Here is a 27100-nt window from a genome sequence, read left to right on the forward strand (position 1 = left end):
TGAACAGAGAATGTAACTACTGTATTATTGTTGCAAGGACTCATCTCACAGTTTGCTTGGGAACATACAAAGATACTTGCAACAAGACACTGATCATACATGGAATCTATATACAATTGCAACCACCTTGATGCTAAATCATGGAGATCACAACATGGCTTGACTAAGAAGTAACTAAACCAGTCAGCATCAAGATGCAAGATAAAGAACAGATATAACATCATAGTGCAGTGCCTCTGCAGTCTGCAAGCCTATGCATATTTGCAATCACCTGTACCCTATACTACCTTACCTAAAACTAGCGGCAAAAATTAAAATTCTTGAGCTGTTCCAGTAAGTTCAGATCTGGAACAATAATGCTGTCCTTATTTCATCTTTAAGCTTGAGCTCCTTCCACTCCACCACCCATAAGGTGTAGCTCGACTGTGGTGCGAGGACGTCGATAGACACCTCCTTGCTCTCCACCAGCTCACCAGAGTAGCGCTCGAACTCTCTTAAGCTCCCTAGCTTCATCGCCAGTGACGCCACGTCGTGCTCGACCTTGGCCCTCTCCGTCAACTCACGTGCCTCCTCCACTCTCGCCCAGAAGCATGGGTCCTGCGTCAGACCCGCGTACTTGCTCCTCAACCTGTTTGCTGTGGTTGAGGCGTCACCCATTCCAGCCAAGGCGTCCCTCTCCTTCCACCACTTGTCAAACAGTTCATATCTGCGGAGTGTACATGAACACGTGAGCTCACAGATCAAGTATCAACAATGATGGTGATGCTACTCTTACCTTCTCTCGCGGCCATGACTGATGTAGCTACCTCTTGTCTTGTGGAGGTTGTTGCGGTGGTAGTCGGCGATGTCAAGGGGCTCGACAAGCAGCTGGTAGAAGCGGGCAGCGTTAACCCACTTGGCACGACGGTGGAAGTCATGGGGGAGCTGGCTGTTGTCGAGCATGGACAGCACGCCATCCCAGAACTGAGCCAGCTTGTGGCGGCACATGTTGGCATGGTGGAACTTCTTGGTTGACCTCTGCAGCTTGAATGCGTCATAGTACCCCATGTCGGCATCGAACGACGCCTTGTACCACTCGATCTGCGCCCGGGACGGCGTGATCTTACCCAGCCTCATCGCAAGCCCCGCGCAATTCAGGCTTGGGCTGCGCCCAGCCCGCTTCGATGCCTTCAGCCAGTGCCGTGCCGTGGTGCCCTCTGTTGCCTCGCGGTGGATGCCGGAAGCCTCGAGCGCAAGGGAGATGCCAGCGTCGTAGTTGGAGTTGAACACCATCACTGGTGCGTCAATGGAGTTCGGACGCCGCTTGAAGAGCAACTGCTGCGGCATTTTAAGCACAAGATCACCATAGCAGGAGTGTGCAGCCTCCAGGGATGTCACGCTGCCTGGCACGCACCTGGCAGCAAAAGTGGCATAGAGCATCTGGACAGCCGCGGTCAGGCTGTCAACGCACGCTGCACCGTCTAGCGAGCACAACACATAGGTCCCGAACGGCCGGTAAGGGCTCCCGCCACGTGTCTCTGGAGCTGCGAGCTTCTGCTCCATGGCCACAGAGCGGATGTGTGCCTGTACCAGTTGCCGCAGCGCCTCCTGCTCGGATTCCGTCACACGCACCGACACCGCGCAGGCATGGCGAGTGCACCCCAGCCGTTGCTGCAGCTGCATCCCGACGATGACGCGTACAGGAACAGCGTCGAGGGGGCAGAAGAGGAGCCTCGGGACAACATCGTGCTGCGAGACGACATGGCAGAAGCTGCCGCCCCATCGCTCACGAAGGATAGCCCGGGAGAGAGCCTCGTTGCCAAGCAACGGGCTCCCAAATGTGACGCATAGCACCGGAGGAACTGGGGCGGATGCTTGACTTGACGATGAGATGCAGAGGTAGTGCAGCGCGGCAAGAGCAGCGATGGCGCCACCGAGGGAGTGGCCCGTGAACACCACCTCCTTGCCCTTTATCTGATTCAGCAGCATCTGCATTGTTATTAACCCAATATGATGAGTCAGAGACCGTTTTGGTACTGGTAAAGCATTAGAACAATGCTGTGAGCAAAAATCTTTCGGTGCAGAACTGCAGAGAGCAAGAGGCATACTACTTCCAGGAGACAGACAAAGAGACTATGAACATCCAGAGACTCATAAATAAGAATCCGGCGACAAATTCATTTGGAATGAGATACTAGAAGAAAGTGCAGCACCAGATGAACAGGCGAAGGTCTCTCAAACATTACTGAATTTTATCAAGAAATATTGGAATCTATATTCCTCTTAGTTATGTGGAGGTACTATATAATTATAACCAGGTGGGGAGAAGTTGCTGGATCTGAAGAGCATATCCGGCAAAAAGCAGCATGTATTCTGGATGACTGTAAATAATGTACAACTACTCATCAGACATCTCAGATTACCCCCAATCACTGAAGTCTTTCATTCTCTGGCAAAAAACAGCATGTATTCTTGATTCTCATTTCTCACAGACGAGTTTCCTAAGTGCGTTAGATGCAGCCCTCATTCAGAATGTGGTTTTCTTCTTGCCAGAATTAAAGAGTGTTTAATCACTTCATGTGAAATCGCTACATAATAATTGTCATAAATTCCTCTGTTCAAACGTTTTTTTTCGACAAATAGCATATATTAATATCGCAAAGATACCAATTACACCAGGCCTCTATTCAAAAGTTCTAAATGAAGCGGTGAACTCGTAAAATATATTGCCATGCCACTTTCAATCATTAACTCCACTACATTACATTCTACATGCTTTATTGTCATCGGTGACCCGTGGGCCACACAAAATTCCTGCAATGCAGGTAACAACAAAAAAAACAATAGCACACAACATAAAAACTTGTTAGGATGCGACGCACAGTGCCACACTGACATGAAATGGACAGGTGCACAACATCTTAAAGGTGGCCGCCAAAAACCGTGTAAAGGTGGCCGCCAAGTTTGATAGGGATTGCAGCTTTGAGATAAACTCGTTCATAAAAACTCTATGTCAAAGGCACCAAAATAAACCATTAAAAAATCACATGGAAGAACAACATAGACACTGAACTGGTCTACCGCAACACAACTTCAACTTCAGACTGCAATACAAGAAAGAAAAATAATACTGTAAGGCATAATTTGCTAAATACGGAAGTAAAATGAATTAGAAGAATATACGAGAAGGTTGAGGTCAATGGCAGTACTCATAGAACCTCTAGATTGGGTTGTTTTCCCTCAAAACGTTAGACTGCAATCTTGTTTCTATCCCACATTGTCATTAGATTTTTTGGCCCAACTAAGCTGCCAATTTATTGCCCAGCGAAATATCAAATAACTGACACTGTTGATCAACTACATCTCGCATCTGCTCAAGTCTGAACGCAAATGACATACCAACCAACTAAAGACAGGCACATCGACATCACCATAGCTTGGCCCAAAATATCAGATCATCACACGCTTAAACATTAGTACAAGACAAATTTAATAAGCTGAGAAATCAACGAGATAAACACGAGGTTAATGCCGATTGTTGAGATATGTCAGCTAATTGGCCAGCTAATTTACCTGGAATTCCGGTGAGCCGCACAATTTGACGAAGCACCTCAGCGCCAGCGCCTGGACGGCGACCGAATCCCCGTCGCCGGCGCCGGCATCCGGCTCGGCGGCGGCAAGCTGCGGAAAGACCCTCGCCCCGGCCGCGTCGCCGCGGAGCTCGACCGGCGCGAACACGTCGGCGCCACTCGCCACCGCCGCGGCGCCCGCCACCGACAGGGCGGCCTGCACCCCGGAGAAGGCTACGTAGACCGTGCCCCCGTCCACATCGCCGCCGCTGTGCAAGAACCCGGAGGAAGCGGCGCCCATCGCGGTGGCGGCCGCGCACCGGTCCCAGGCGCGCGCCAGCAGCGGCGAGGAGGCCAGCAGCGCGCCGAGGACATGGCTAGTCTCGAACCTTGAAAAGGGAGCAGACGCATTTTCAGCTCCTCTGCTACAAACCAAGATTCCCCTCACTCTTTCTTACCCAAATTGGACGCGATCGAGACGAAGCTTTAAAGCAGCAAACTTTTTGTGCACGGTGCGCGCCAGCATGTATGTTTATATATGATTAGAGGGGAGAAAAGTTGTGGAAGAAAATCGGAGGAACTTACATGGAATTTTCCTCTGCGTCCTCCATGGCTGACGAGCTTCGCGGAAACGGGGTCGAGTCGAGAGAGTGGGAGAGAAGGAGGGTTAAGCGAGATGAAGTGGTCAAGTTTACTTTTGTGGCCTTTGTCGTGCTCTCCTGGTGTGGTGGGGGCAAGGTGTTGGATGCAATTTTTATCTCTGGTCGATTCTTTCATGGATTTTGCATTTAAAGGCTTGAGAATTTAGCTCTCTAACATTCCTTGGTACTGAACTACTAGTCCATAATCCTTGGGATGTTTGACACTGAGCTCTAGGGTCAAAGTCCCAAGTTGTTTTTTTGTGAGCAGGATTAATTTTGAAATCCTTGCGATGACCTTGCTTTGAATGGGGAGACCCCAAAAGGTTTTGGGTTGGCATGGTCATGGATCTCTTCTATACTGTCACAACCATCATCATTAACAGCGGAAAAATTGCACCCTTTTAGGATTCTTCTCGGCTCAACGGAAGAAAGTCCAAAGATATTGCACGTCTCATTTTCGAAGCCTCCACTCCACAAGAAAGAAGTGGACAGTCAAACATACATGGTTTCCTTCTCCTCAAGTTTTAATAAAAAAAGTTTGAGAAAATAGCAAATAAAATTAAAAGTCTTAAATTTTTGTACAATGAACATGAACATGTGTTTTAATAGCATGCCAAAAATCTCCTAGAAAAGATATATGTACTGATCTGTGCAAAAAAAGACAAATCTGATTATTGCAAACAACAAAACCAAATGCTCCAAACAACCCCAATTTTTTTTTATTTTTTCATAGACCACCAAACATGTAATTTCTCACCAGAATGTTACTTCCAGATAGAACACGATCTCATGTTAGTTGTAAACAAAATCAGATTTTTTGCTTTCAATTTTTTGCAAAATATTTATCGGACCAAGAGCATATATATGAACTTGGGTTGAAAAGTGCATTTTTGATCTGCATAGGCGATATTATAAAATTACTCTGATTCGGTCAAACAAGCATTACATAACAATGCTTGGGTATTAGAAATCAAGATGGATACTAATTTGACGAGTACATTCAACTATGGGTGCAACTCGATGAATTCACCTTCATGAAGACACCGACAACTCAGAGTGCTCAATTTTTTTGGTGCCACTCTCATAGGAATGAAGAAGATGGTTAGGAAAGCTTGGGAACCGTTAGAGGTTAAATTTTTTGCTTGGTTGGCTATCTGGCTACTATCCTTCTTGAGATCATTAAGAGTGAGGCTAAGTTTCGGCTCACCATGGATGCGAAGCATTTGAGTTTTGTAATGACGAGAGAATAATCCCTTACAACACTCCTCTTTTTACTATTGTCAAAACTCTCAATGAATGGAGGTAAAGGGAAATATTTTGCCTGTTTCAAAAAAAAAATCTAAAGGCTAGTATTGACAATTATCTTAGACTCCAATGTTTAAGTGAATTCCTAGTGCTACTACTTCCCTTTGAAAATTAACGTGTGGCTGACCTTTTCTAGCCAACAACAAACCACTTTCACTATGATTTTCACCTACAATAAAATATGTTGTTAAAATTGGTATAAATACATATGAAACAAAAATATCTAGTAAGAAATTGAATGATATGACCAATCCATACACTTTAGGATATTCTAACGGTTAAACTTGTGCATCGGAAACCTTGTAAAAATAAGTGCCTAACATTTTGGGATGGGAGAGTACTTTTAACCTTTTCAAGTGATTCTACCATAGTGGTCTTCACTCAACTTCATGGGTGAACTACTTCCTAATCATGATGGAGAGAAACAAAAAATGATGACGTTAGTGAAGAACCTCTCCTTCAGAGGTGATTGTTGCAGACGTTCCGCCTCTATGTATCAATTCCATTTGAATTTGGTGTCTCTCTGTTGGTCATGATTCCTCCTCTCATGCGCCTATAAATTGTGAAATATGTCCACGGCGCATACATGTACCAACGAACTCATGGATATTGGTATGGACATGAATCTTCTTCCATTGATGCCTAGAAATTTACTTGCAACATATTATGCACGTCTATGATGTGTGTGCTTTGTAGAATTGTAGTACTATAATGTTCGAGTGAGTTTTTTTCCTTGTTTGCTACAAAATCAACTCTTACGGATACCTGGAATCTGGCGGATTAGGACTTGGATATAGATTAGCCCACATGGATACTCTCGTTGGTGGATAGTTGAGTCACGTGATGGGTTTCGTAGAGGCCTGCCCGTCTGAACCCAACTCAAGCCCACCCTTAGGGCATGTTGATTAGTTGAAAGGATTTTCATATCCTATATGATTTTTTAGTGATTATTTACACTATATATGTGAGAAAATTTTCAATCCATGTCGATAATCTAACTTTTCCATGGTGCACCAAACATACCTTTTTGCGAGGTGGGGGTGGGGGCATCGAACCTGCCTACTTTGGTGCAAACAAAATCATGTAGGATTATAGTAGACATGATAATACAATCATGTGTTTTCTATTTTGGTGTTTTTGGGATGCTACGCATCAAAGAGGCCATACAACAACATAATGACCAGAGAGATCCCAAAACGTATGCATGTGCTAATTTTGGGCCTTTTTGTGAAATCCTTTAAGTTGGCAGGTGTAGAGGTATATTGTTATTTAATGTGTAGTCAAATCATCACATGCATTCTATGCCTCTGTATATCTTAAGCATTTCTTTGTTACAATGACAAGGATAGGATTCTAGTCTAGGCAGCTCACTAACCTTTCGGGCAAAATAGTAGGCCATTAAAGTACGTGGCTCCTAGCGTGGGCTCAAATGCTTAATGTATATATTTTATTTTTTTATGAATGAAGATCAGCTGAGCAAAGCGCCGCCCCGCGTAGACTGACGTATTCGCTGCACCCGATTATCCATCTTAGTTAACTAGCAACCGCGTTGTTGTGTCGTCACATATTTTATACCATTTGAAAATCGTAGTCCCATTTTACATTGAATTTGATAGTGTATAGGATTTTTTTAATGAACCTTCACAGCTAATACACATAGCGTCCATTGAACACCTAAATCGTGTAGCTTCAAGATAGACAATGCTACCATATGCACCTCACTATAGATGAGATTGTCAATGTCCACAAGAAGATTATTTGTCTTAGTGAGACACGCATGGCGTCAAATCAAAAGTTTAATCCTTCATTGAGTTTCGGGCGTAACAACCCTCCTAACTATCTAACCACATATTGATTCTCAGATAGGTCAAATATTCAAAAGCGGTTTATGCTGAAGTCATGGATTGGACAGTTAGGAGATTCATTGTGTTCACTGGTACACAACACAATATCACTTACAGCCTATCTTTGTATGACATCACATTTTCTCATCCTCCGTCAGCCTAGACAAACACAAATAAATACACAAGTTTCAAGTTGTTTGAACTCAAACTGCTTTTGAGCGCCCTTGAAAGTAGGCATACAAGAATTTGACCTGGTTTTATCTTTTCTACATTAATTTTATTCTTTAATGAGGATCAACGGCACAGTCCGATAAATAAAACGTCTCACGTAGTTTTATATTGCTTTATTCATCATTCAGATTAGTACTAACACACACAAACTTGTAAATTTTTCGTTGCTTTTTTGTTTGCAATCAAAATTTTCTTAGTATAAATCCATATGTGTAATTGGTTGAAGTAATTCCACCTTCTAGATTACGCTATATGATTGGTGTACTAGGCGAATAGCGACGCTATTGAAGAGCCAAGGCGGCACATCGCTGCTGACAGTTGCTGCATCGAATGCTATTGAATTTGTGGACCTAGCGACTAACAACTTCCCTGTCTCGTATATATTGCCGTTCGTTTATCTTTGTTTTATTGTTTCTGGCTCCTTTTTTGGCGTGGATATATACGGAAAAAATGCTTCCGTCATGCGACTGCACCATCCTCATCAAGAGCGTGGGCACAACCTTATCATTTCAAGTGTGAGTCGGAATCCTCTAGTTCTTTCACTCTCTGACTCTCTGTCTTGAAACAGTGGGAGTAATCGTGTAACTCTTGCTCATCGATATCTTAGAGAGTGATCTAAGATACAACGAGGATAATATAAACTCCCAGTTCAGTTCAGCAAGGGGAGACCAGAACTAGAAGTCGTAGGAGAATTTCAAAGCCTCTGACCGTATTTGGTCATGGTCTTTGTTCAGCGCCTCACGGGCCCAGCCTCGATGACGACCCAAGATCGGCCTGAAATGTTGACGTCAAACCGTGGAAAGTTCAAACCAAGGGCAGTTTGTTATTCATGGACACCAGTTCTCTGGAACAAAAGGCTCAGATCGAGGGCTATCTGCATACATGGGAGTGAATAGAGATGCAAGTGGGTATCCTCTACCTTTTTGGTTTTAAAAACTGAGCTGTCACTTAAAATTTAGTTCATTTTATTAAAATAAAGAGGTAGAGGGCACCGTAATATTGACCCACTTACATCTCTAGAAGTGAACAAGTTTGGTACTCCCTCTGGCTCTAAATAGATGCTACAAGCTCAATAAACCTAAACATACTTTATCCTACATTTTTCTAAATCTACTATAAATATTTAGGCCCGAGGGGTTAGTGCTTTTTGCGGCAAAAGGTATCCCCTCCATTCTGAATTGTAAGATGTTTAGGATGTTTCAATGTACACTATATAGAGCCGAAATAAGTGGACGGATACACCAAAATGTCTCCACAAACATACGATTCAGAAAGAAGCTAAAACACCTTATAGTTAGGAATAACGGATTGATAGTAAGTATATACAGTGCAGGTCAGAGACTCAGGGGTGATACCACATGGTGTATATGTGGTGAGCAATCTAAACAAACAAATATCAAGATAAGGGCATCTCCAGCGGTACGTATTTTAATGTCCGCGAGCGTCCGTTTGCGTCGCGCTGCGAAATGACCGTTTTTGTCCGCGCGTCCGTTTGCGTCTGGGGTCTGCTCCAGCGGGGCGACGCATTTAATTTTTTTCCTTTTTTCCCTCTTCTCCATTTAAACATAGTTTCAAATATAACATTTTGAAACATGATTTTACACAAACTAACACATAGTTTGAAACATGGTTTACACAAACTAACACATAGTTTGAACCATGGTTGACACAAATATAAAATTTAAAAATATAGAAGCCAGTTGTGTTGATTTCCATATGTTCGCTGCCAAGAAAGAACATTCAAGGGCACCCAGTCACCCAAACTGGAAAATCCAGCGGGAGGAGATGGTGCCCTTGTTGGTTCTACCGATGAAGCGAACATCCAGAAACCTCGACTACTGGCTTCGTCTGGCCCGTAGCCAGATTCGCTGCAAAGAAAGAACACTCAACGTTCTAACTATCGGTGTCGGAGCCGGAGTCGTCGGTGTGGTAGTGCCTGCGGCAGGCTGTGTCGTCGAACACCTTGACGATCATCTCGTCGTCCCCCTCGTAGAGGAAGGTGAGCTGGCAGTCAGGCTCGAGGTCGAGGTCACGGGTGAACTTGTCCCACCCCATGTGCAGGTACATCTTGCCCTGCCCGTCGAACAGGACCTCCACGGTCCAGCGGCAGAAGTTGCAGCTGGCCTCCCGTAGCTGCAAATGCGCCGGCTCGACGCCGTCGACCAACTCGGTGAACTTGTCCGGTAGCCGCTTGATGGCGAGTGGGTCGTCGTCGATGCGGAGGAGGAACTCGAAGCAGCGCTCCTCCTGCGAGGACGAGGAGGGCGCAGGCGACGGCGAGCGTGGGGTCGTAGCTGCTCCACCACGGCGGCCCCTGCCCCGGCCACGGGGGCGCCCAGGGCCGCGGCCTCGACCGCCTCGCCGGCCACCAGGACCGGCCATGAACTTCCTCGCGGGCTTGGCTGCGTCGCAGGAACACCTAGACGGCGCTACGGTCGAGCTTTGTGGCGGCTAGGGTTTCTTTGGAGGAGTAGATGAGGAAGAAGAACGCGCGCCCCCTTTATATAGGCCGGCGGCATGCAGTGGCCGCGGGACGCGTGGCGTCGCCATTAACCTGGTTGGCGGAGGTGGGCGGCCGCTCGGCAGCCGAGGCATCGTCGCCATTAAAGTGGCGCAGTGTGCCGAAGCGATGCAGCGACGCAGCTTTGCAGTCGCTGGCGCGTTTGAGAAGACGCATCGACGCAGGGTCGCTGCCAGGCGGGCCAGCCGAAACGTCCGCCAGGCACGAGCGGATGTTTCCGGACGTCCGTAGAGATGCATCGCTGGCGCATTTGGGCCAGGTTTGCGTCTCCGCGGACGGCCCGGTCAGTTTGCGTCACGCCGCTGACGAAAACGGTCGCTCAGCGTCCGTTTGCGTCGCGCCGCTGGAGATGCCCTAAGAGCCTCACGAGTGATGATGTATACTCCTATATACTCCCTTCGTCCCAGTTCATAGGGCTTACGCGTGTCCCTAGGTCGTAACTATAACAATGATAATGCAACATATGTATACAAAATATGTATCATTAGGAAGCTTAGATGTTCTACTTTCTAATGATATAATTTTTATATTATACAAATGATATTATGTTGGCCAAATTCACAACTTAGGGATACGCGCAAGCCCTATGAACTGGGACGGAGGTAGTACTAGTAGTCGTATGCCCCAACAGCCAACGCCATGACACGATGGATGGAGCCAGTCTTGGTCCAAGTCCACTGCAGATTCTTCATCAGTCTTTGTAGTGTAGCCACAGCACCACACATCCACACACATATATTGTGGACGCCATAAACCGGAAACTCTGAAGTAAGCCCGAGCTGGCGTGCTCCTTTTATCCATTGAACATCGGGCCATCCACTGCTTTAACTGACGTCATATCTCTTGCTGTATAATTTTGTGTAAACCAATGAGCCAATACAGAGCACGGACAACCCAACCACCTCAGTCATTTGCATCGTACTCCAAGCAAACCCAAAAGCCTACAGTGCGACGTTGTAACTAGATGAGGTTGACGCGGTTTGGTTGCTCGATCATGTATGAGCCTTCTAACATATCTTCTCACACTCGTTAGTTGGCGAGTTCAACAGGTCAAAGCGTTTTGTACGAGTTAAAAATAACTTGCCGCTTGATTTTTGTCTTCTTGAAAACAAAGCTATAACAATAATATTCCTGATCATATATTTTGTTGAACTCCTCTCAGTGATAAATCCATTATTTGCGCATCTTATTTTGTGAAAAACCTTGGCCCTCAATACATGAAATTTTTAGTTTGCAAAGCATTACCATAACATTTGTTTCATATTTACCAAGCATGATTAAACATTTAGCTGCCAACCTTGGTGGTTTTTTGCCAGATTCTTGGGCCATCTCCAACATGGCCACCCTTCACGCCCGCGTGGGTCTGGATAGATCTAGCCGGACAAAATCGTGGCCCAACACACCGATTTAAACCCAAAAAGGACCGCCGTGGTGTCTAACACGACCCAAAGCCGATACAAATCTGGACCTACTTTGTGTTGCCGCGGACGGCCAACAGAGGCGTCTCGTGTCTTCCCCTCTTGTCTCCCCCCGACCCACATGTCAGTCTCCCAAACCACACCACTCCACTCCACTCCCAAAACCTAGAGAGATGGCCGACGATGAAACTGCTGCCACCATAGCTTATCCCGCCACCGAGGCCCCTCCCACCGTCGTAGCTTCTCCCGCCACCAAGGCCCCTTCCGCCGAGGCCACTGCTGACGTGGAAGCCCCTCCCGCAAGGGTCGTGGCGCCTCCGATGGCGACCAAGAAGCCCAAGGTCGAGCTCAGCGCGGAGCAAAGGGCCGTGGAGAACAAGAAGCACGACGACCGGAGAAGAGCCGCGGAGCAACTGAAGAGAGATGCCGCCGCGGAGGCATCTCTGAGGGAGGCCGTGCATCTCCAAGTCCTCTAAACGGAGGCCAAGGTGGAGGCCATGGAAGAACACGCCCTCATGCTCTACGGCCAGAACATGCTCGCGTAGCTGGTCACGACGGACGCCGGCACTGTTTCGGCGGGTAGCTCTGGGTCATCCATCACCCGACCACTGCCTCCGAGATCAACCGCGCGACCGTCCGGGTACGCAGCACCGCGTGGGTACGCACCCGTTGCGTACGACCATCTGATGGCGCCGGAGCAGTACGTGTACCCGATACGGGATGGGACATTGGAGGTCGGCAAGTCCATGACGGGGCCGTCGTCGGGGTCCCTTGACCTCAACCGCGTGTCGGTGATGCACTTGAAGACCCCACAACCCATGCCCGATGCAGCGATGACCGTTGCCCGCACCCTGTTTGATGAAATGCCAGGCGAGTTTGGCCCGACATCTATGCAGTCGGCGCACATGGTGCAGGTTCCTTCGGTGTATTTCACACCCATGAACTACGCGCCAATGATCCCGACCTCCATCCCGGCCACGATGCCACCTCCACCAACCCACCTGGTTCCCAAGGTAACGGAGGAGTCGTACCACCATGAGGAGATGGAGGACATTATCCAAGCCGGCTAAGGTGGCATGGACATTGAGGAGGAGTCGTTCTTTGCGAACGAGCTCACCAATGCCGCTACCTCCCAAGCCCAAGGACGTCGGGTGAGCAAACGGACCGGCAACTACACCGAGCTTGAGGACAAGATGATATGCACGGCGTGGTTGGCAATTGGACAAGATCGAATCCAAGGCACGAAGCAAAATGGGGCGTATTCTGGAGGCGCATCCATGACTACTTCTGAGCACCGCTGGTTCGGGGAGCACCGATTCGACAGTGAGCGCAATGAATTGTCCAGCAAAAAGAGGTGGGCGACCATTCAAGCGGAGTGCAACAAGTTCCAGGCAGCACACGACCACGTCAGGCGGCGTCCCGTTAGCGGCATCGGCATCAAGGATTTGGTATGTTCCTCCATCTCAACACCTTCATGGTGTTGTATGCATATGCTTTTACCTTGCCTCATATGTCCCATCAAATGTAATCATGCATGGCAAGCTTTGGAGTACTTCAAAGAGGTGAATGAAGGCAATACATTGCCTCGTTATTGGAAGGAGCTCTGAGGTACCCCCAAAGTTTGATAAGGGGTATGAGGCCTACATGGCAAGCTTGATCAATAACAAGAATGCCAAAGAGGCCACCGTGATTGATCTTGATGGTGGCGTACCGTGCACAAGCAACACTTCTCGGGCAAGCCGGCAAAGAGGCCACAAGTCAACCAAGGCGGACATGAAGTGTGATGCTTCGGCCATGCATTTGGTCGGAACCTTAAAGGACTTGTATGCCGAAAAGGAGATGTCAACGAACAAGAGGGAGGAGAGGAAGCGTCGGGAGAAGGAAGAGGCCATGAAAAACTGCTATGATGTTCAGAAGAAGAAGCTTGACATGTATGAGGCCAATGCAAAGTCAAGGGCTAAGGAGGTGGAGCTCAAGAGAAAGAAGTTGAGCTCAAACGCATCTCCGAGTAGAACTTGATCATGACGGCCGACTTGACCGCAATGGCATCAACAAAGAGAGTTTGGTTTGAGAAAAGGAAAAAAGAGATCATAGACCTCACAAATTGAGTTCAAACTCAACTTTTCATTATTGTTTGTTTGTGTGTTCTTGAACTATGTCGTATTTCGTGTCCTTTTGATGCTACTTTGATCTGTGTTTGAACTATGAAATTATTTGCTATTATTTTGCTATATTCTTTAAATAGTTTGTATACCCAAACGGCCATGTTTCAAAAAAAGAAGCTTGGGCAGCATTGCCCAAATGGGTGGCCACCGCGTTGGACGTAGTGTGTTACCCAAATAGCCTGTTAGGCGCCACCTCCCATCCACCCGTTCCCGTGGCCACCCATCCGGTCAAAATAGGACACACAAAGTGTCCTCTATTTGGGTGGCCGCATTGGAGATGCCCTTAGTCGCCCCATCCACCACAATGAGAAAGATAGTTTCAAAAAAATTGATCACCTAAATTAAATTATTTTCTTGGCTTGCAATTTTCAATATAGTTTAGAGGGTCGACCACTTGGTGAAGCATGGATGACCTACCCGTGGCCTTTACAGACGCTAAATAGTTTTGGATAATCGCCGACGCTAAAAATTGCCGGTAGAGTATGCCAGTTGTATTAGGCTTTTTTATTTTCTTGCCAAACACCTGGAATGAGACAAAACAAAATTTGCCCATGTTTCAAAATAAAAAATGTACCATAGGTGTTTTGCTGTGAACCACCAAACTAATTAGTTACGATATATCACAAAGGATAATGTTAATAACCACTGACAAACGATACAACACCAAGTACTGCAAGGGAACACATACAGTTTGGCCGAAGATCACCTGCAAGCTGCTAACATCGATGAACTTCCCATGCATGATTAGGCCAATTATGCAATCGATCCCTTGACAATGTATATATTTTTCTCTAAATCCAGTAGTGGTATATGCAAACTCCAGTTTATTTAAGGCACTTGATAAGTTTTTATAAGTGAACTGGTATGTATTCTGCTCACTGCTAGACAATCTTATTTCTTGAATTTAAAGGCACAAGAGTATAAAGCTTTACATTTTTTTCTTACCGTTGTTGGAAGAAGCACTGCACACCATGGCACATGATGGGCTGCCTTTTAAATGAAACAAATCTAATCACATCCCCCTCACACTAAACCAGTAAACCGCGGACCATGATGTGCCAAATATGAAATTCAAGTTATAACCGGTACAGGTTGGACTGCCTCAAACATGTACTACCAGCCAACCATATTTATTAAATTAGTACAGAATTCGTACACAGACGTGGACCGGTAATGCAATCTTTACTCCATTTCCAACAATAGAAATACAGACTCATTAATTGCTCCTGCATTCACCTAGGCCACACAAGTCGCTTAGCGATTACGAGAGCAACCCAGCTCGGGCGTACATCGTCCGCACTCCGCGATAAACTCCCTGTGGGCAAGGTAATCCATCTTGCCACTATATATCTAAACTACTACTTCCGTTTCAAGAAATAAGGCGCACACGTATTCCAAAACGAACTTTGATCATAAAAAATGAGCAATAAAATCTTGATTATATTATATGTAATTAGTATTGTTAGATTCGTATTTAAAAAAACTTTCCAATGATACTAATTTTATACAAACAATTTTTATCTATTTGAAATAATTCTTGATCAAACAAAAAACACGTAAAACGAGGGCGTCTTATTCCTTGAAACGGAGGTAGTATCTAGCTAGTCAGAGATGAGTGTGGCTTGCATTGCCGTCCAAGAGGAATGACACGCGACAAGGAGTACCGGTTCCATCTTCTAGAGCCACTTGGATGACATCGGAACCGCTAATTCGATGGGATGCACACGTCATCTGCGACGTCATAGATGTGGCTGAATAGTGAGGTCATCTTTACGTCTGCGTCTGGACAGCGCATGCTGGACAAAATGGAAGAGGAGCCGCCCACGCGAACGGAGCGCGTGAAAGCCAGGAAAATATACTCTGCACATGTCTGATAACTACACCGCAAAGATCCAAGTAGAAAAAAGTTCCAAAGTAGTAGAGTACAAAAGACAGCGTGTACGTGTAGTAGGATCCACAAATACATCAGCAAAATCACGCAGCATCACTCACCCGTTACCAACCATAAAATACCATGCCAAATGTCAAACGAAAAAAGAAGAAGAATTCCCTAGTGGTCGACATGCAAATCAGTCATGCCAGTACTGGTAACGTTGATAACCAATCTTTTTTACATATCATCTCAAGTATGAACGGGTTCGAAAAGATGAAGCTACTTTGTCATGGATCTGATTGGCTTGTCGTTCGTCACGAAGTGATAACTTCTGTGTCAAATGCTTCCACTACTGGTAGAATCTGTAAGAGTTCCATGTCCACAAAGCCAGATATTCCACGTGCAATTCCTACTTGATAAGAGATGAACAAGTGAGGGGCATTAGGCCGAGTGTCTCGCTAGAATTTCTTTTTTCAGGCATCGTTTGGTAAAGGTTTCACTCACAAAATAGTTGTACATAGTGGAAAAAGATTATGATAAGATCCAAAAGGTTGTTTTAGCTCCCGGCCTCCAGTGAGCTTGCTGATAAGATGACACAATGTGTGAAATACTGTATTTACTTCAGACATATACTGAAAAGAGATATCAGCCCAAGTATTAATAAGACCTTGACGATCAACTACAGATTGGTTGAAATTGAAACCATTTATTTAGGTTGAAGGTCATAGTACTATACCTACTACAGGCCAAGCAGTGTCACGGGTAACCCTGTTGTCGTGCGCTTCATATATATGTAATAATCAGCTGGATCCAATTTATGATACAGCAAGTTTCAGTGTAAAATACTGCCACTAGCAGAAAACTGAAGAGTTTGTTTTTTTTTTTTTTTTTTGCGGGGGAGAAACCTGAAGAGTTCTATCTCCACGACCACAAACCCAGATATTCCGCATGCAATTCCGGTTTGACAAGAGATAGGCAAGTGAGAGGCTTACGTGTCTCGCTACCTCAAGAACAATTCAGACATCGTTTGGTAAAGGTTTCACTCACAAAATAGTTGTACATAGTCAATGGACAAAATTATGACAAGACCCAAAATTTCTTTTAGCTCCCGAGCTCCTTTAAAGATGATCTCACCCTCTCGACCACATGCAATTCCGACTTGATAAGATAAGCAAGTGAGAGGTATTCTCACTACAATTTCTTTTTTCAGGCATCGTTTGGTAAAGGTTTCACTCACAAAATAGTTGTATGTAGTGGACAAAAATTATGATAAGATCAAAAAATTCCCTTAGCTCCCAAGCTCCAGCGAGCTTGCTGATAAGATGACACAAGACGCGAAAAACTGTATTTTACTTAGGACATATAATACAGCTCTAAATCAGGATACTGACACGGGTTACACTGTTGTGCACTTTATGTAGATAATCAGCTGGGTCCAATTATGCTATATCAAGTTGGCATTTCTACAGGATCAGAACTCACATTCCTGGAGTAATCTGCTACCAAAAATGGTTAGTGTCTAATCTATATCTAATGCTCATCCATATCAAAGAGTAATGTCACCTAGCTGGCCTCCAAGTCAAGCTTGCGCCAGAGACTTGCCCTATTGATGAGGAATCAAGATGGCCATCTTGACAAGAAACGTGTTTGCACAATAGGTGATTGCACTCGCCATGCATCCAAGGTATCTGGGTGTGCAATCTCTTGAGGTGGAAATTTCATAAGATGTGATTTTATATCTATTGATCCGTAGTGTTGAAGATCTCTTCGGATTCCATTGGAGATGACCAGTAATGGAGTAGGGCTTCCACTGTCAATCGCCGTGTGGCACTCAGCATTGAGATGAAGAACCGACAGCCATCGATCTTATACTCCTCTAAAGGATTTCTATGCCCAAAGCTCCGAACATTCACCTAGCAAGGAGATGTAAATCTGAGTCAACGACAGAAAATTGGCAATTGAGGAGGAGACTACACATCTAAAGGGAAATATTGAAATTACCGCTGAACTGAGCTTGTTCATGTTAACCAAATGGTCCTTCCACAAAGTATCAAGTGTCTTCAGAAGTACTTCCCTCTTCAATTCAACAGAGTTGCACAATTACATAACGAATATTCTTTAACTTGACCAAACATATGACTTGTCAAGTAATGCCAAATAACCACATCATGCATTCCCATGACGCCACAATCAAAGATCCTTCATATGCTAGTTTGCCAAATCATATAATTTCACGTGATACAATGTATGGGAACTTGAAATGAGAACAGAGTAAATGCAGTGTAGATTGCAACATCACTTGCAAAGTACCCAACAAAGAATATGACCTTGACCTCCACAGACACATAGATCTCAGTGGGGCTTTATCACCTGATAAGATTGCATAAACATATTCATAAGAGAAGCAAACCTCAATTCCCCTGATGTAGGCATCATGATAACGGGACTCTTGCAGCACTTCCAGGTAGGTAGCTATTAGAAAATCCCCAAAATATTTCCGAAGAAGATTTACAGTGTTTGTATATCTCCCTTTCCTGGATTTTTATCGCGTAGATGAAGCATAGAAAAACAAAAAAAATGCCTGTAGATGAATGTGTAACTCCAAGTCGAAGAAAAAGATACATGCAATTTTACTTACTTTGATGTATCATCAACACAAATGGCAAACCATCTCATTACTGAAGATGTTTTCTTACGAATTCCCTTGAATGAATTAGGTGGCACCGGCATGTTTGGGAGAGCAAAATTATCGACCTCCAGAGATCCATATCTAAGTATTTGCTCAAGTGATGATTGGAGGTCTTCATCTTGGGTCTCCTTGAATGTTTCTGCAGAGCATCTCAAAGTCAGAAAATTAACAGCAGAAGAACATGACACTATAAATGTAGACTTATTACCAGTCAGCAAATTTCCGCCTAAACTGACAAACTCATCCAAAATCTTCGCCAAATTCCATGTCTTAGGTGGCTGCAATGAAATCTAGTTACTAATTAGCACCTGACATAGCACACGAAAAAGAACATTCTACAAAAAAACTTAAGAATCCAGGTAAGCCAAAGTACCTTCTGGGGATCAACATTTCCCAAAATAACTTCATCGACTACAGCTTGCAAGTACCTAATAGCATTTCAACTAAAGGCATGTAATTGGGAAAACTACTTCCAGAGATAAATGATTTAAGTTAAAAGCTCAATCATTTTGTATACAGAAAGAATGAACAGCTGACTAATGATAATGATAAAAGTAATCGCTGAACATTCTGAACAAGATCAATATATTTTTTTGCATCAGATGGGAAGGGGTACCTAGGACTCAAAACTGAACTGACAAACAAGGAAAAGTGATTTTGATTAAGACAAGTGTGCACCCAAGCAACGATTTGCATGTCATGTTCACAAAAGAGTACAAGACATGATAAATAAATCCTGAACTCTTAAGAACTCACAACTCAACATCATCACATCATGAAGTGAAGCATCTATAATCTAATAGAACATAACATATTATCAGCCTACCGAATAATATGCTTCTGCATCCATGTAAGCAATGAGTCAATGACGTATTATTTCTACTCTAGATTTTATCCAAAAGAATTGATATCTTAGAATATGGTCATAAACTTTCGTTTGATATTTTTTATTAAATATATTTCAAATCAAGATAAAGGAGTGCATGCCAAACTTACTGGAAAATTTGTTCGCTGCAGCTTTCAGAGTCACCTGATAATATCACCTGCCTAAGGCTATATATGTGCTTTCTTTGGACCTATTAAATATGATGATACTCCATGAACAAGAAGAGTTGAAGAAAAAGGATAAATTGCATTAACCAACTCAATACGTAAACCCTGATGTATTAAACTGCAGCACAAAGAACTAAGAATAATGAAAATAGTAACCTTTTCATTCAGATACAAACATCATGGTTTAAAGGAATCAAAGAATATTAAAATAAAGCATCATGTGGTAACCAGTATAACTATCATACAAAAACAAAATTCAATAGCTGGAATTTAGTATAACAGGCAGGGACAAAACAACAATACATATGAATGATGGCTGTGAGAAATAATATACCTCCAAGACTTCATCAAACTCAACAAGACTTTTCCTTATGCCGAAATAATACTTCTCTGCGTTAATTTGAAGGCCTAGGAGCTGCATGTTTAAAAGCAATGCACGTAAACAAGAGTACAAGACAATACACTGTGATCTTAAAACGAGAAGTATTAACGTTTGGCATGCCAACAAATGCAATCTGACCTGTTTTACAACAGCATTGCTCTCGATGGCTATGTCTTCGTCATTTGTTATCCTTGATATAAGTCCCACAGCCCATTCTGTGTCCAAATTAAACTTCCGGAACATTTCATCTTGTAAGCTAGTTGACCAAAGTTAGAGACACTAGATTTAGTACGTAAAAGGATCATCAGATGCTACAATAGTTTAGTGCTCCCTCCATGCCAAAATATAAGGCGCCATTTAATTTCGCTGGTCAACGACTTACAACTTTGACTACAATTTGTACTTATAATATGTCCACAAAATTTGGATAAATATATATAAAATGAAAAATAATTGCCAGACAAATGCAGCGATGCAGCTTATACATTCTCAATCCATATATTTTAGTATATATTTGCGGTGAAACTTGTGCATCAAAGACCGTTCGAAAAAATTGGTGCCTTATATTTTGGGGCTGCAGGAGTAGAACATAAGTACTCCCTCCGTCCTAATATAAGTGTCTCAGTTTTGTTCAGGAACAGACATACCTCACCATAAACCGTGTGGACCCAGGATCACCTTGTCTACCAGCTCTACCACGTAACTGCACAAAAAACCTTGCAGATTTTATGCCACTGCGGCCGTAAACATTACACCATGCAGGACTATATTCTCAGCAAGCTAATTAAACAAGACAGACAGCAGATTGCATCAAAACAAAGTTTGCATGTGATGATTTTTGAAGAACTTTGAAAGTAGTCAAAACTATAAAGAGAGATTAAAAAAAATAGCAACTACACAAAGCCTTAAAGAGGTTAAAAAGCACACAAATAAAATGACAATTAAATTTATCTACACTGAGATGTAATTAACAGAATAAGATATTTGAACTTGATATGTTCTGTTTGTAATATACTGCAAATTGATTCTACATTGATGTGCCTGGGCTATGCAGCTTATTGACTTGTTTTTTCAAAGACACTCCTAGTAGCTACAAGTTTATTTAGTTTCAAATCACATCCCATAAAAAAAAGGCTAAGCATCGTGCCTTACAGAGTATCAGGAGTGTCTTACTTGGTTATCTATTCGGCGCGACTCATGTAAAGAAGTTCCTATTACATGAAGCCCACCTAATGCCTTAACCTCAGCACCTTCGGCAAAACAATGAATTTCGCAATCCTTTAAGACAGTGACATAAGCGAGTGCTATTGCATCACAAAGAGGGTACATCTCAGTCACTTCAGCCACACGCTCTTGAAGCTTCTCCATCCCAATTGTATTACTCATTTCAATTGACTCCATAATTGTGGATTTCGCCTTCTGAAAAGACCATTCATTGCTCTCACTTTTGTGAACATATTTTGCTACAAGAATATATGGATGAGTGAGCCAACCAACCGAAAAACTTGTTACAGGTTATAGAACATACAACCACTGATACGCCAATAATTATTACCCATGATTGCAGCTTTGGCAAGCAGAGCCAGTGACGATGGCCCAAGTTTTATCTTCGAAAGACCCTGCCACAAAAATAAAAGGTGACTGTGAGAAACACCTGTGAAGTTTTCGGAAGGCTGAAAAATCGCAAAAAAGTAACCACCTTGTGGGATGTGGACTCCCCTTCAGTTTCGGCATCTGGGGTGTCATGTGACAGAAATGGAAGTATATTATCTTCTACAATTTCTTTTGCAAGCATCTACCAAGATCAAAAAAAGTGAACTGATCAGGCCCTGATGAGAAAGGTCTGCTAGGTTTCGGTTTTCACATATATTATGAAGAGAGAGCTCCAAGACAAGATACTGAATATATAGATAGAGTGATAGACTAACCTTAGGGTTACCACCTAAAATGATGTCTGTTCCTCTGCCTGCCATGTTGGTTGAAATTGTAATAGCATGTTTCCTTCCAGCTTGTGCAATTATATCAGCTTCTCTTGCAGCATACTGCCAGAAACGACTCAGTTAGCTGTAAACATGGAAGAATAAGTTAAACTAAAGCAGGAGTTTACATACCTTTGGTCTCGCATTAAGTACATTATGAGGAATATTACGAGATTTAAGAAGATCTGACAAGTATTCTGAACTCTCAACACTGCAACAGGTATAGACATAATTAACTCCAAATGCCACAAACATACCACATGCAGAAATTACTGTTAATGTGGAGTGATCATGCGCATGAACGGTACCAAGGGGATGGGTAACTATAGCAATGGCCCCCGTCGAGGATTTGGACAGTTCTTCCTAGCCATGTTATACTTAATTGAGGATTTAGTTTCGTCTTCCCCCATTGTGAATGAAAGTTTAGCTTATCTACTTTCTCAGCAACCCAACCAAAATAACCATAGTAAATGACAATGTTCTCGCAGCACTTGGAACAATTATTGAAGCAAGTACTCTGTATGTTGTAGAGTGGACAACCCTGATTGGCCACATCAGCAACTAGGTGAATCAATGGAGAAGTATCCAGATGTTTGAACTATATTAAGCTTGGCAGTATGCGATGCAGTGAAAACTGCAAACCATATTCCTTCTAGGTTGCAAGGAAAATATACCTGGTAGTTCCAACCAAAACAGGACGGCCCAATTGAAACATAAACTCTACCTCTTCCCGGACATATTGCCATTTACCCCTTAGAGTCTACAAAAGGTCATAGTAGCCATTAAATTTTCTCTCATCATAAGAAGGGAAGAAATTGGGTATGATCTCACTTCTCCGAAGTCTTACCGCAAAAGCTTGGATAGGCAAGTCCACCCGTATATTTGGCAAATTTGTGGGCACCTCTATGACTGGCATCTTAAACATCTTCAGAAATTCCTTTTCCTGCAGAACCAGTACGGTCATGTCAGTTGAGCATAAATAATTTAAACAAAGAAATTATCAAGGAAGTGTCCAAGTAGATACCTCACCTCTGTCTTAGCAGTACCGGTCATCCCAGAAAGCTTAGGATAAAGCTTAAAAAGAGATTGGTACGTAATCTGAGCCACAATTACCGAATCTGCCTGATGAATTGTAATTAGCATTGCACACAAGAAACTATCATACACTTTCACAAACAATCACAAAACTAATCGAAGTAATCTTATATATAGTTCCAGTAGTATAAATTGGCAATGGTAACTTAATGATGACCTGGATTTTGAGGCCTTCTTTTGCTTCTACTGCTTGATGAATACCATCAGACCACCTTCTTTTGGGTTCCACTCGGCCAGTAAGCTGCAGAAAATTTATCAATATAGTTCCAGAACACAAGCTTCCCAAAAATGCTAATATGAAATTGTAATGGACTGATAGGCAGTGTCAAATATAGGATATGGAATATATATTGTCTGAGATAGAGCATGGCAAAGTTCATAGAGGTAAAAACATTGGTACTCTTGTCAGGTTCCTAATCTGAGTTAGTGCAGCCCAGCAGGATCAGAATGATACAAAAATGGACGTAGTCAGGTAATAAATGGTTGACTAAACACGAAACTGAGATAGTACCTCGTTAATTATGAAAGCTTTTCCATTCCTGACAATGTATTGTACATCCCTGCGGTAAAACTCTTTGGCCTTCAATGCATTCATCACAAATCTGAAGCATTTCAGAATTTGACAAGTTCAAGGTCAGTCATATCGCATTTCCATGTAAGTTGGTCGTACCTCTAATGCAGTTCCATTATTTAGCATTATATCTTAACAGCTATTTGGATGTACAGTGAAAAGGAAGTAAAGAGGTGCAGAGGTAACAAGCCCCCAAATGACTTCTACACAACCTGAGATTACCACTGATATAGGAAATTTTAGAACTTGAACAGAACCGCATATTAAAAGTTGGATTGACTAGCTGCCAATAGTTGCATATAACAAAATAACCACGTCGGACAAAAGAATACATAAGAAATAAAAAGTGATGGCACATTGCAGACAAAAGCTACAAAAGGGTCAAACAGTGATGGTACCTTGCCCATGGATCATTCTCATCCCACAAATCATTGGTCCCAAGAATCATCTCAGCATAAGTAACTCCATCCTCTGTTAGATCTATATTATTGCCCTTCAGTTCTACAGTATAATGCTGCATAAATAAATTAACATAATCATTCTAAGTGGGAAATGTTGTGAAAACACATCCAACTGTAACTTTAGCTTCAAGCAAGGTAGCAATGCAAAAAATACTCACTGCACCCTCCATGAGAAGGTCTGCAACTTTAGCAGCAACTGGATACCGTGCCGCTTCTCTATTATCCTAATATAACACAAGGTAAAGCTGGTGAGTATCTTACATATTTACGAGCCAAGAAGTTCATGGCATAAGAGGAACAAGGTTAGCAAAATAATTAGCGATGAAAACCTCTCCGCTTATTAACAATGGATTTCTTCCTTCATCTATAAGCACTGAGTCAACTTCATCCACAATGGAAAAATGGAATGGTCTTGGCCTATCAAATTTTGTATTACACAGAAAATTAACAAATATAGAAAAACCACAGGTCTGAAAAATGAAAGGGGATAGCCTAGAATGTACCATCTCATAACTAGCTGTTCTTTCTTACGAGACAAGTTGTCACGAAGATAATCAAATCCAAGCTCCTGTAGATTATGAGCACTCTTTGAGAACCTATATATATATATGGATATAACTATAAAGTACTACATACTACATAACCAAGATAAGCAGGTAAATGGTTCATTGACAAGTATGGTCGCAACTTTCAGGCAGCATCTAATCTAAGGTTGGAAGACAACTTTGACATATATTTGTATGTCATACCAAGTTACACGAAGCTAAAATTCCTCTATGATGAATAGCCACTATAAACCAATTAAAAATATTCTTCTAGTAAGCATCTTACCGAGTTGTTAGTGTATGTAATGTCACACATATAGTTGGCTCTCCTCTCATCAGACTTCATACCCGCCTATGCATGTCACAGATGAAAGAGTGAAAAAGTTATATGTTTGCCTCTGATGATATGTCTCTATAAAATACTGTAACAACACCAAAACCAGGTGTTTCCAAGGCAGAACTATAAGGGGGTCTAGGAAGTAGGACAACAGCACTATGTCGAACAGTGTAAATACCTGAATTAGACCGACAGTTAGACCAAGAAAACGATGAACACGGCCCATCCATTCAGCATCTCGCTGCGCCAAATAATCATTTACAGTCACCACTGAAAAAAGATGACAGTGCTTATAAATGTGAAGAAGTGGGACCGAGAATTAGAGCTTAACAATGGAAATGTAGAAAGCGTATGAGATCAATGTATCTTGTAATATCGATAAAACGACCTTGAATAACCATCTCTTTTCAGATCGTTGAACACAAACAAAGGCATGTAAACCAGGGTACAGAAATACCTTATAACTACTTCTTATATATTATTCAATATGATTTTCGCAAACTAGAGTGGGGAACGTCGTGGTTTTACGAACTGACATGTGCATTGCTGTCGGCCATGTATAACACACTTTATGGTACCACTTAATTTAGATAGCTAAACACAACTAATCTAAGCGCATACAGTACCATGAACTCCTTCCCCGGTCAGTGCATTGAGATAAGCCGCCAAGGTGGACACGAGTGTCTTTCCCTCGCCAGTCTTCATCTCGGCAATGCACCCGTCATGGAGCACAGCACCGCCAATAATCTGACACACAAACATCAATTAAACGAAGCTCAATCACCCCAAACAAACACGGGCATTACATCCCCACCCTAACCAATCAAGGCAGGTGTACCTGAACATCGAAGTGCCGCATGCCGAGTGTCCTCCTTGCTGCCTCCCTCACCACAGCGAACGCCTCTGAGAGAAGCAATGCATCAGAGGAAAGGTCAGACGCGAACGCTGCAATGCAACACTGAACAGAGACGGCTAAGAGTACCAACCAGCCTGGACGTCCGCGAGCGTCTCCCCGCGGCCCAGGCGTGCGCGGAACTCCTCCGTCTTGCCCTTGAGCTGCGAGAACACATAAACCCATCATCAGCCACGTGAAGAAACCAAAGAATCTGGTAGGAGTTTCCGCGAGGCACGCCACCTGTTCGTCAGAAAGCCTCCGAAGCTGTGGCTCGAGTGCATTGACGGAGGCGACGAGACGGCGGTAGTCGCCGACTACCCAGGCGTTGAGGCTGCATACGTCCCTCCAAGAACCGGCCTTGGCCGCAGCAGCGGCGGTGGTGGGTGAAGGGGACGGGGACGGGGACGGGGATGTGGCGGCGGCGCAGCACAACGAAGGAGGCTTCCTGGTATTGCTCTTGGGCTTGGCTCGGCGAGTGGCCGGGGAGTTGGGGAAGAGGCGGGGCGCGGGGGCGGAGAGGGGAAAGAAGGTTGGAGGGGAGGAGAGAGAGGCGGCCATGGACGCGCGGCGAGAGACGAGGAAGCTGCAGTGTTCGTGTCTAACGAAGGGCCCCACATAAAAGGATGCACCGTCTCCAATTAATCGTGGCTGATCAAGCAAATCCAACGGTTCCTGATAACCAAAAGCATCTGGTCCCAAATAGCACCCCGATAAGGGGGTGTTTGTTTGGGCTTCCTGTGGCTTTCCAGTGAAAAAAGCCAGGCAAACCAACCAAACGGGATGGCTGCGCTTTGGGCTTCGCCAAAGCCTGCGAGCCGAATAGGCAAACTCGGAAAAGCACCTCTCGACGTGCTTCCCGCGGCTTCCCGCGGCTTTCTTCCTGGCGACCGAAACGTTATCTGAGTTTGCACATGTCCTTTGAAGTTATTACGAGCATATTGCCACTCCCCATCGACCTGAGCCCCAAAAATATCTCCCAGAAATCCATCCGGGCTAAAATTAAAAAAAAAAGGCCTAACGAATCCCACCCCCACGACGACCCGCGCTCCACCCTGTCGATCTCGGAGCTCCTCCACACCAGACCTCCCGCCGCCGCCGGAGCTTCTCCACGCCCGACCTCCTCCCCGCCGTCGGAGCTCCTCCACGCCCGGCCTCACCCCCGCCGCCGGAGCACCTCCACGCCCGACCTCACCCCCGCCGCCGGAGCTTCTCCCCGCGGCCGGAGCTTCTGCCCCCTCCTCCCGCCGACGAGCTCCTCCACACCAGACCTCCCGCCGCCGCCGGAGCTTCTCCACGCCCGACCTCCTCCCCGCCGCCGCAGATCCTCCACGCCCGGCCTCACCCCCGCCGCCGGAGCACCTCCACGCCCGACCTCACCCCCGCCGCCGGAGCTTCTCCCCATGGCCGGAGCTTCTCCCCGCTCCTCCCGCCGACGAGCTCCTCCCCTCCTCCCAGTGAAGGAGATATGCCCTAGAGGCAATAATAAAGTGGTTATTATTTATATCTTTATGTTTATGATAAATGTTTATATATCATGCTAGAATTGT

The 27100-nt window shown here is 44.2% G+C and overlaps 2 protein-coding genes across 2 annotated transcripts; both read right to left on the reverse strand.

Annotated features, from left to right (window-relative positions):
* On the reverse strand, positions 1–4287 carry LOC127294827 (lipase-like PAD4). The gene is made up of 4 exons (XM_051324723.2): positions 4134–4287; positions 3553–3937; positions 776–1968; positions 1–706 (listed from the first exon to the last, which is right to left on the reverse strand). The coding sequence occupies exons 1-4, from the start codon at positions 4157–4159 to the stop codon at positions 340–342; spliced, it is 1971 nt and encodes a 656-aa protein (XP_051180683.1). The 5' UTR covers positions 4160–4287; the 3' UTR covers positions 1–339.
* Positions 4288–16876: 12589 nt separating this feature from the next.
* Positions 16877–26149, reverse strand: LOC127294826 (protein translocase subunit SECA2, chloroplastic). Its single transcript, XM_051324722.2, has 30 exons — positions 25794–26149; positions 25645–25714; positions 25497–25561; positions 25285–25405; positions 24837–24928; positions 24608–24673; positions 24280–24344; positions 24106–24193; positions 23935–24000; positions 23714–23829; positions 23256–23346; positions 22902–22985; positions 22679–22771; positions 22497–22592; positions 22324–22409; positions 21782–21860; positions 21599–21712; positions 21370–21465; positions 21226–21289; positions 20844–21133; positions 20318–20373; positions 19809–19926; positions 19623–19703; positions 19232–19311; positions 18609–18663; positions 18444–18513; positions 18185–18374; positions 17957–18080; positions 17548–17622; positions 16877–17459 (listed from the first exon to the last, which is right to left on the reverse strand). Exons 1-30 carry the CDS (start codon positions 26109–26111, stop codon positions 17286–17288), a joined length of 3183 nt encoding a protein of 1060 aa, XP_051180682.1. The 5' UTR covers positions 26112–26149; the 3' UTR covers positions 16877–17285.
* Between the last annotated feature and the right edge of the window lie 951 nt (positions 26150–27100).

Source organism: Lolium perenne, chromosome 4, assembly GCF_019359855.2.
Source record: "Lolium perenne isolate Kyuss_39 chromosome 4, Kyuss_2.0, whole genome shotgun sequence".
Classification (NCBI taxonomy): domain Eukaryota; kingdom Viridiplantae; phylum Streptophyta; class Magnoliopsida; order Poales; family Poaceae; genus Lolium; species Lolium perenne.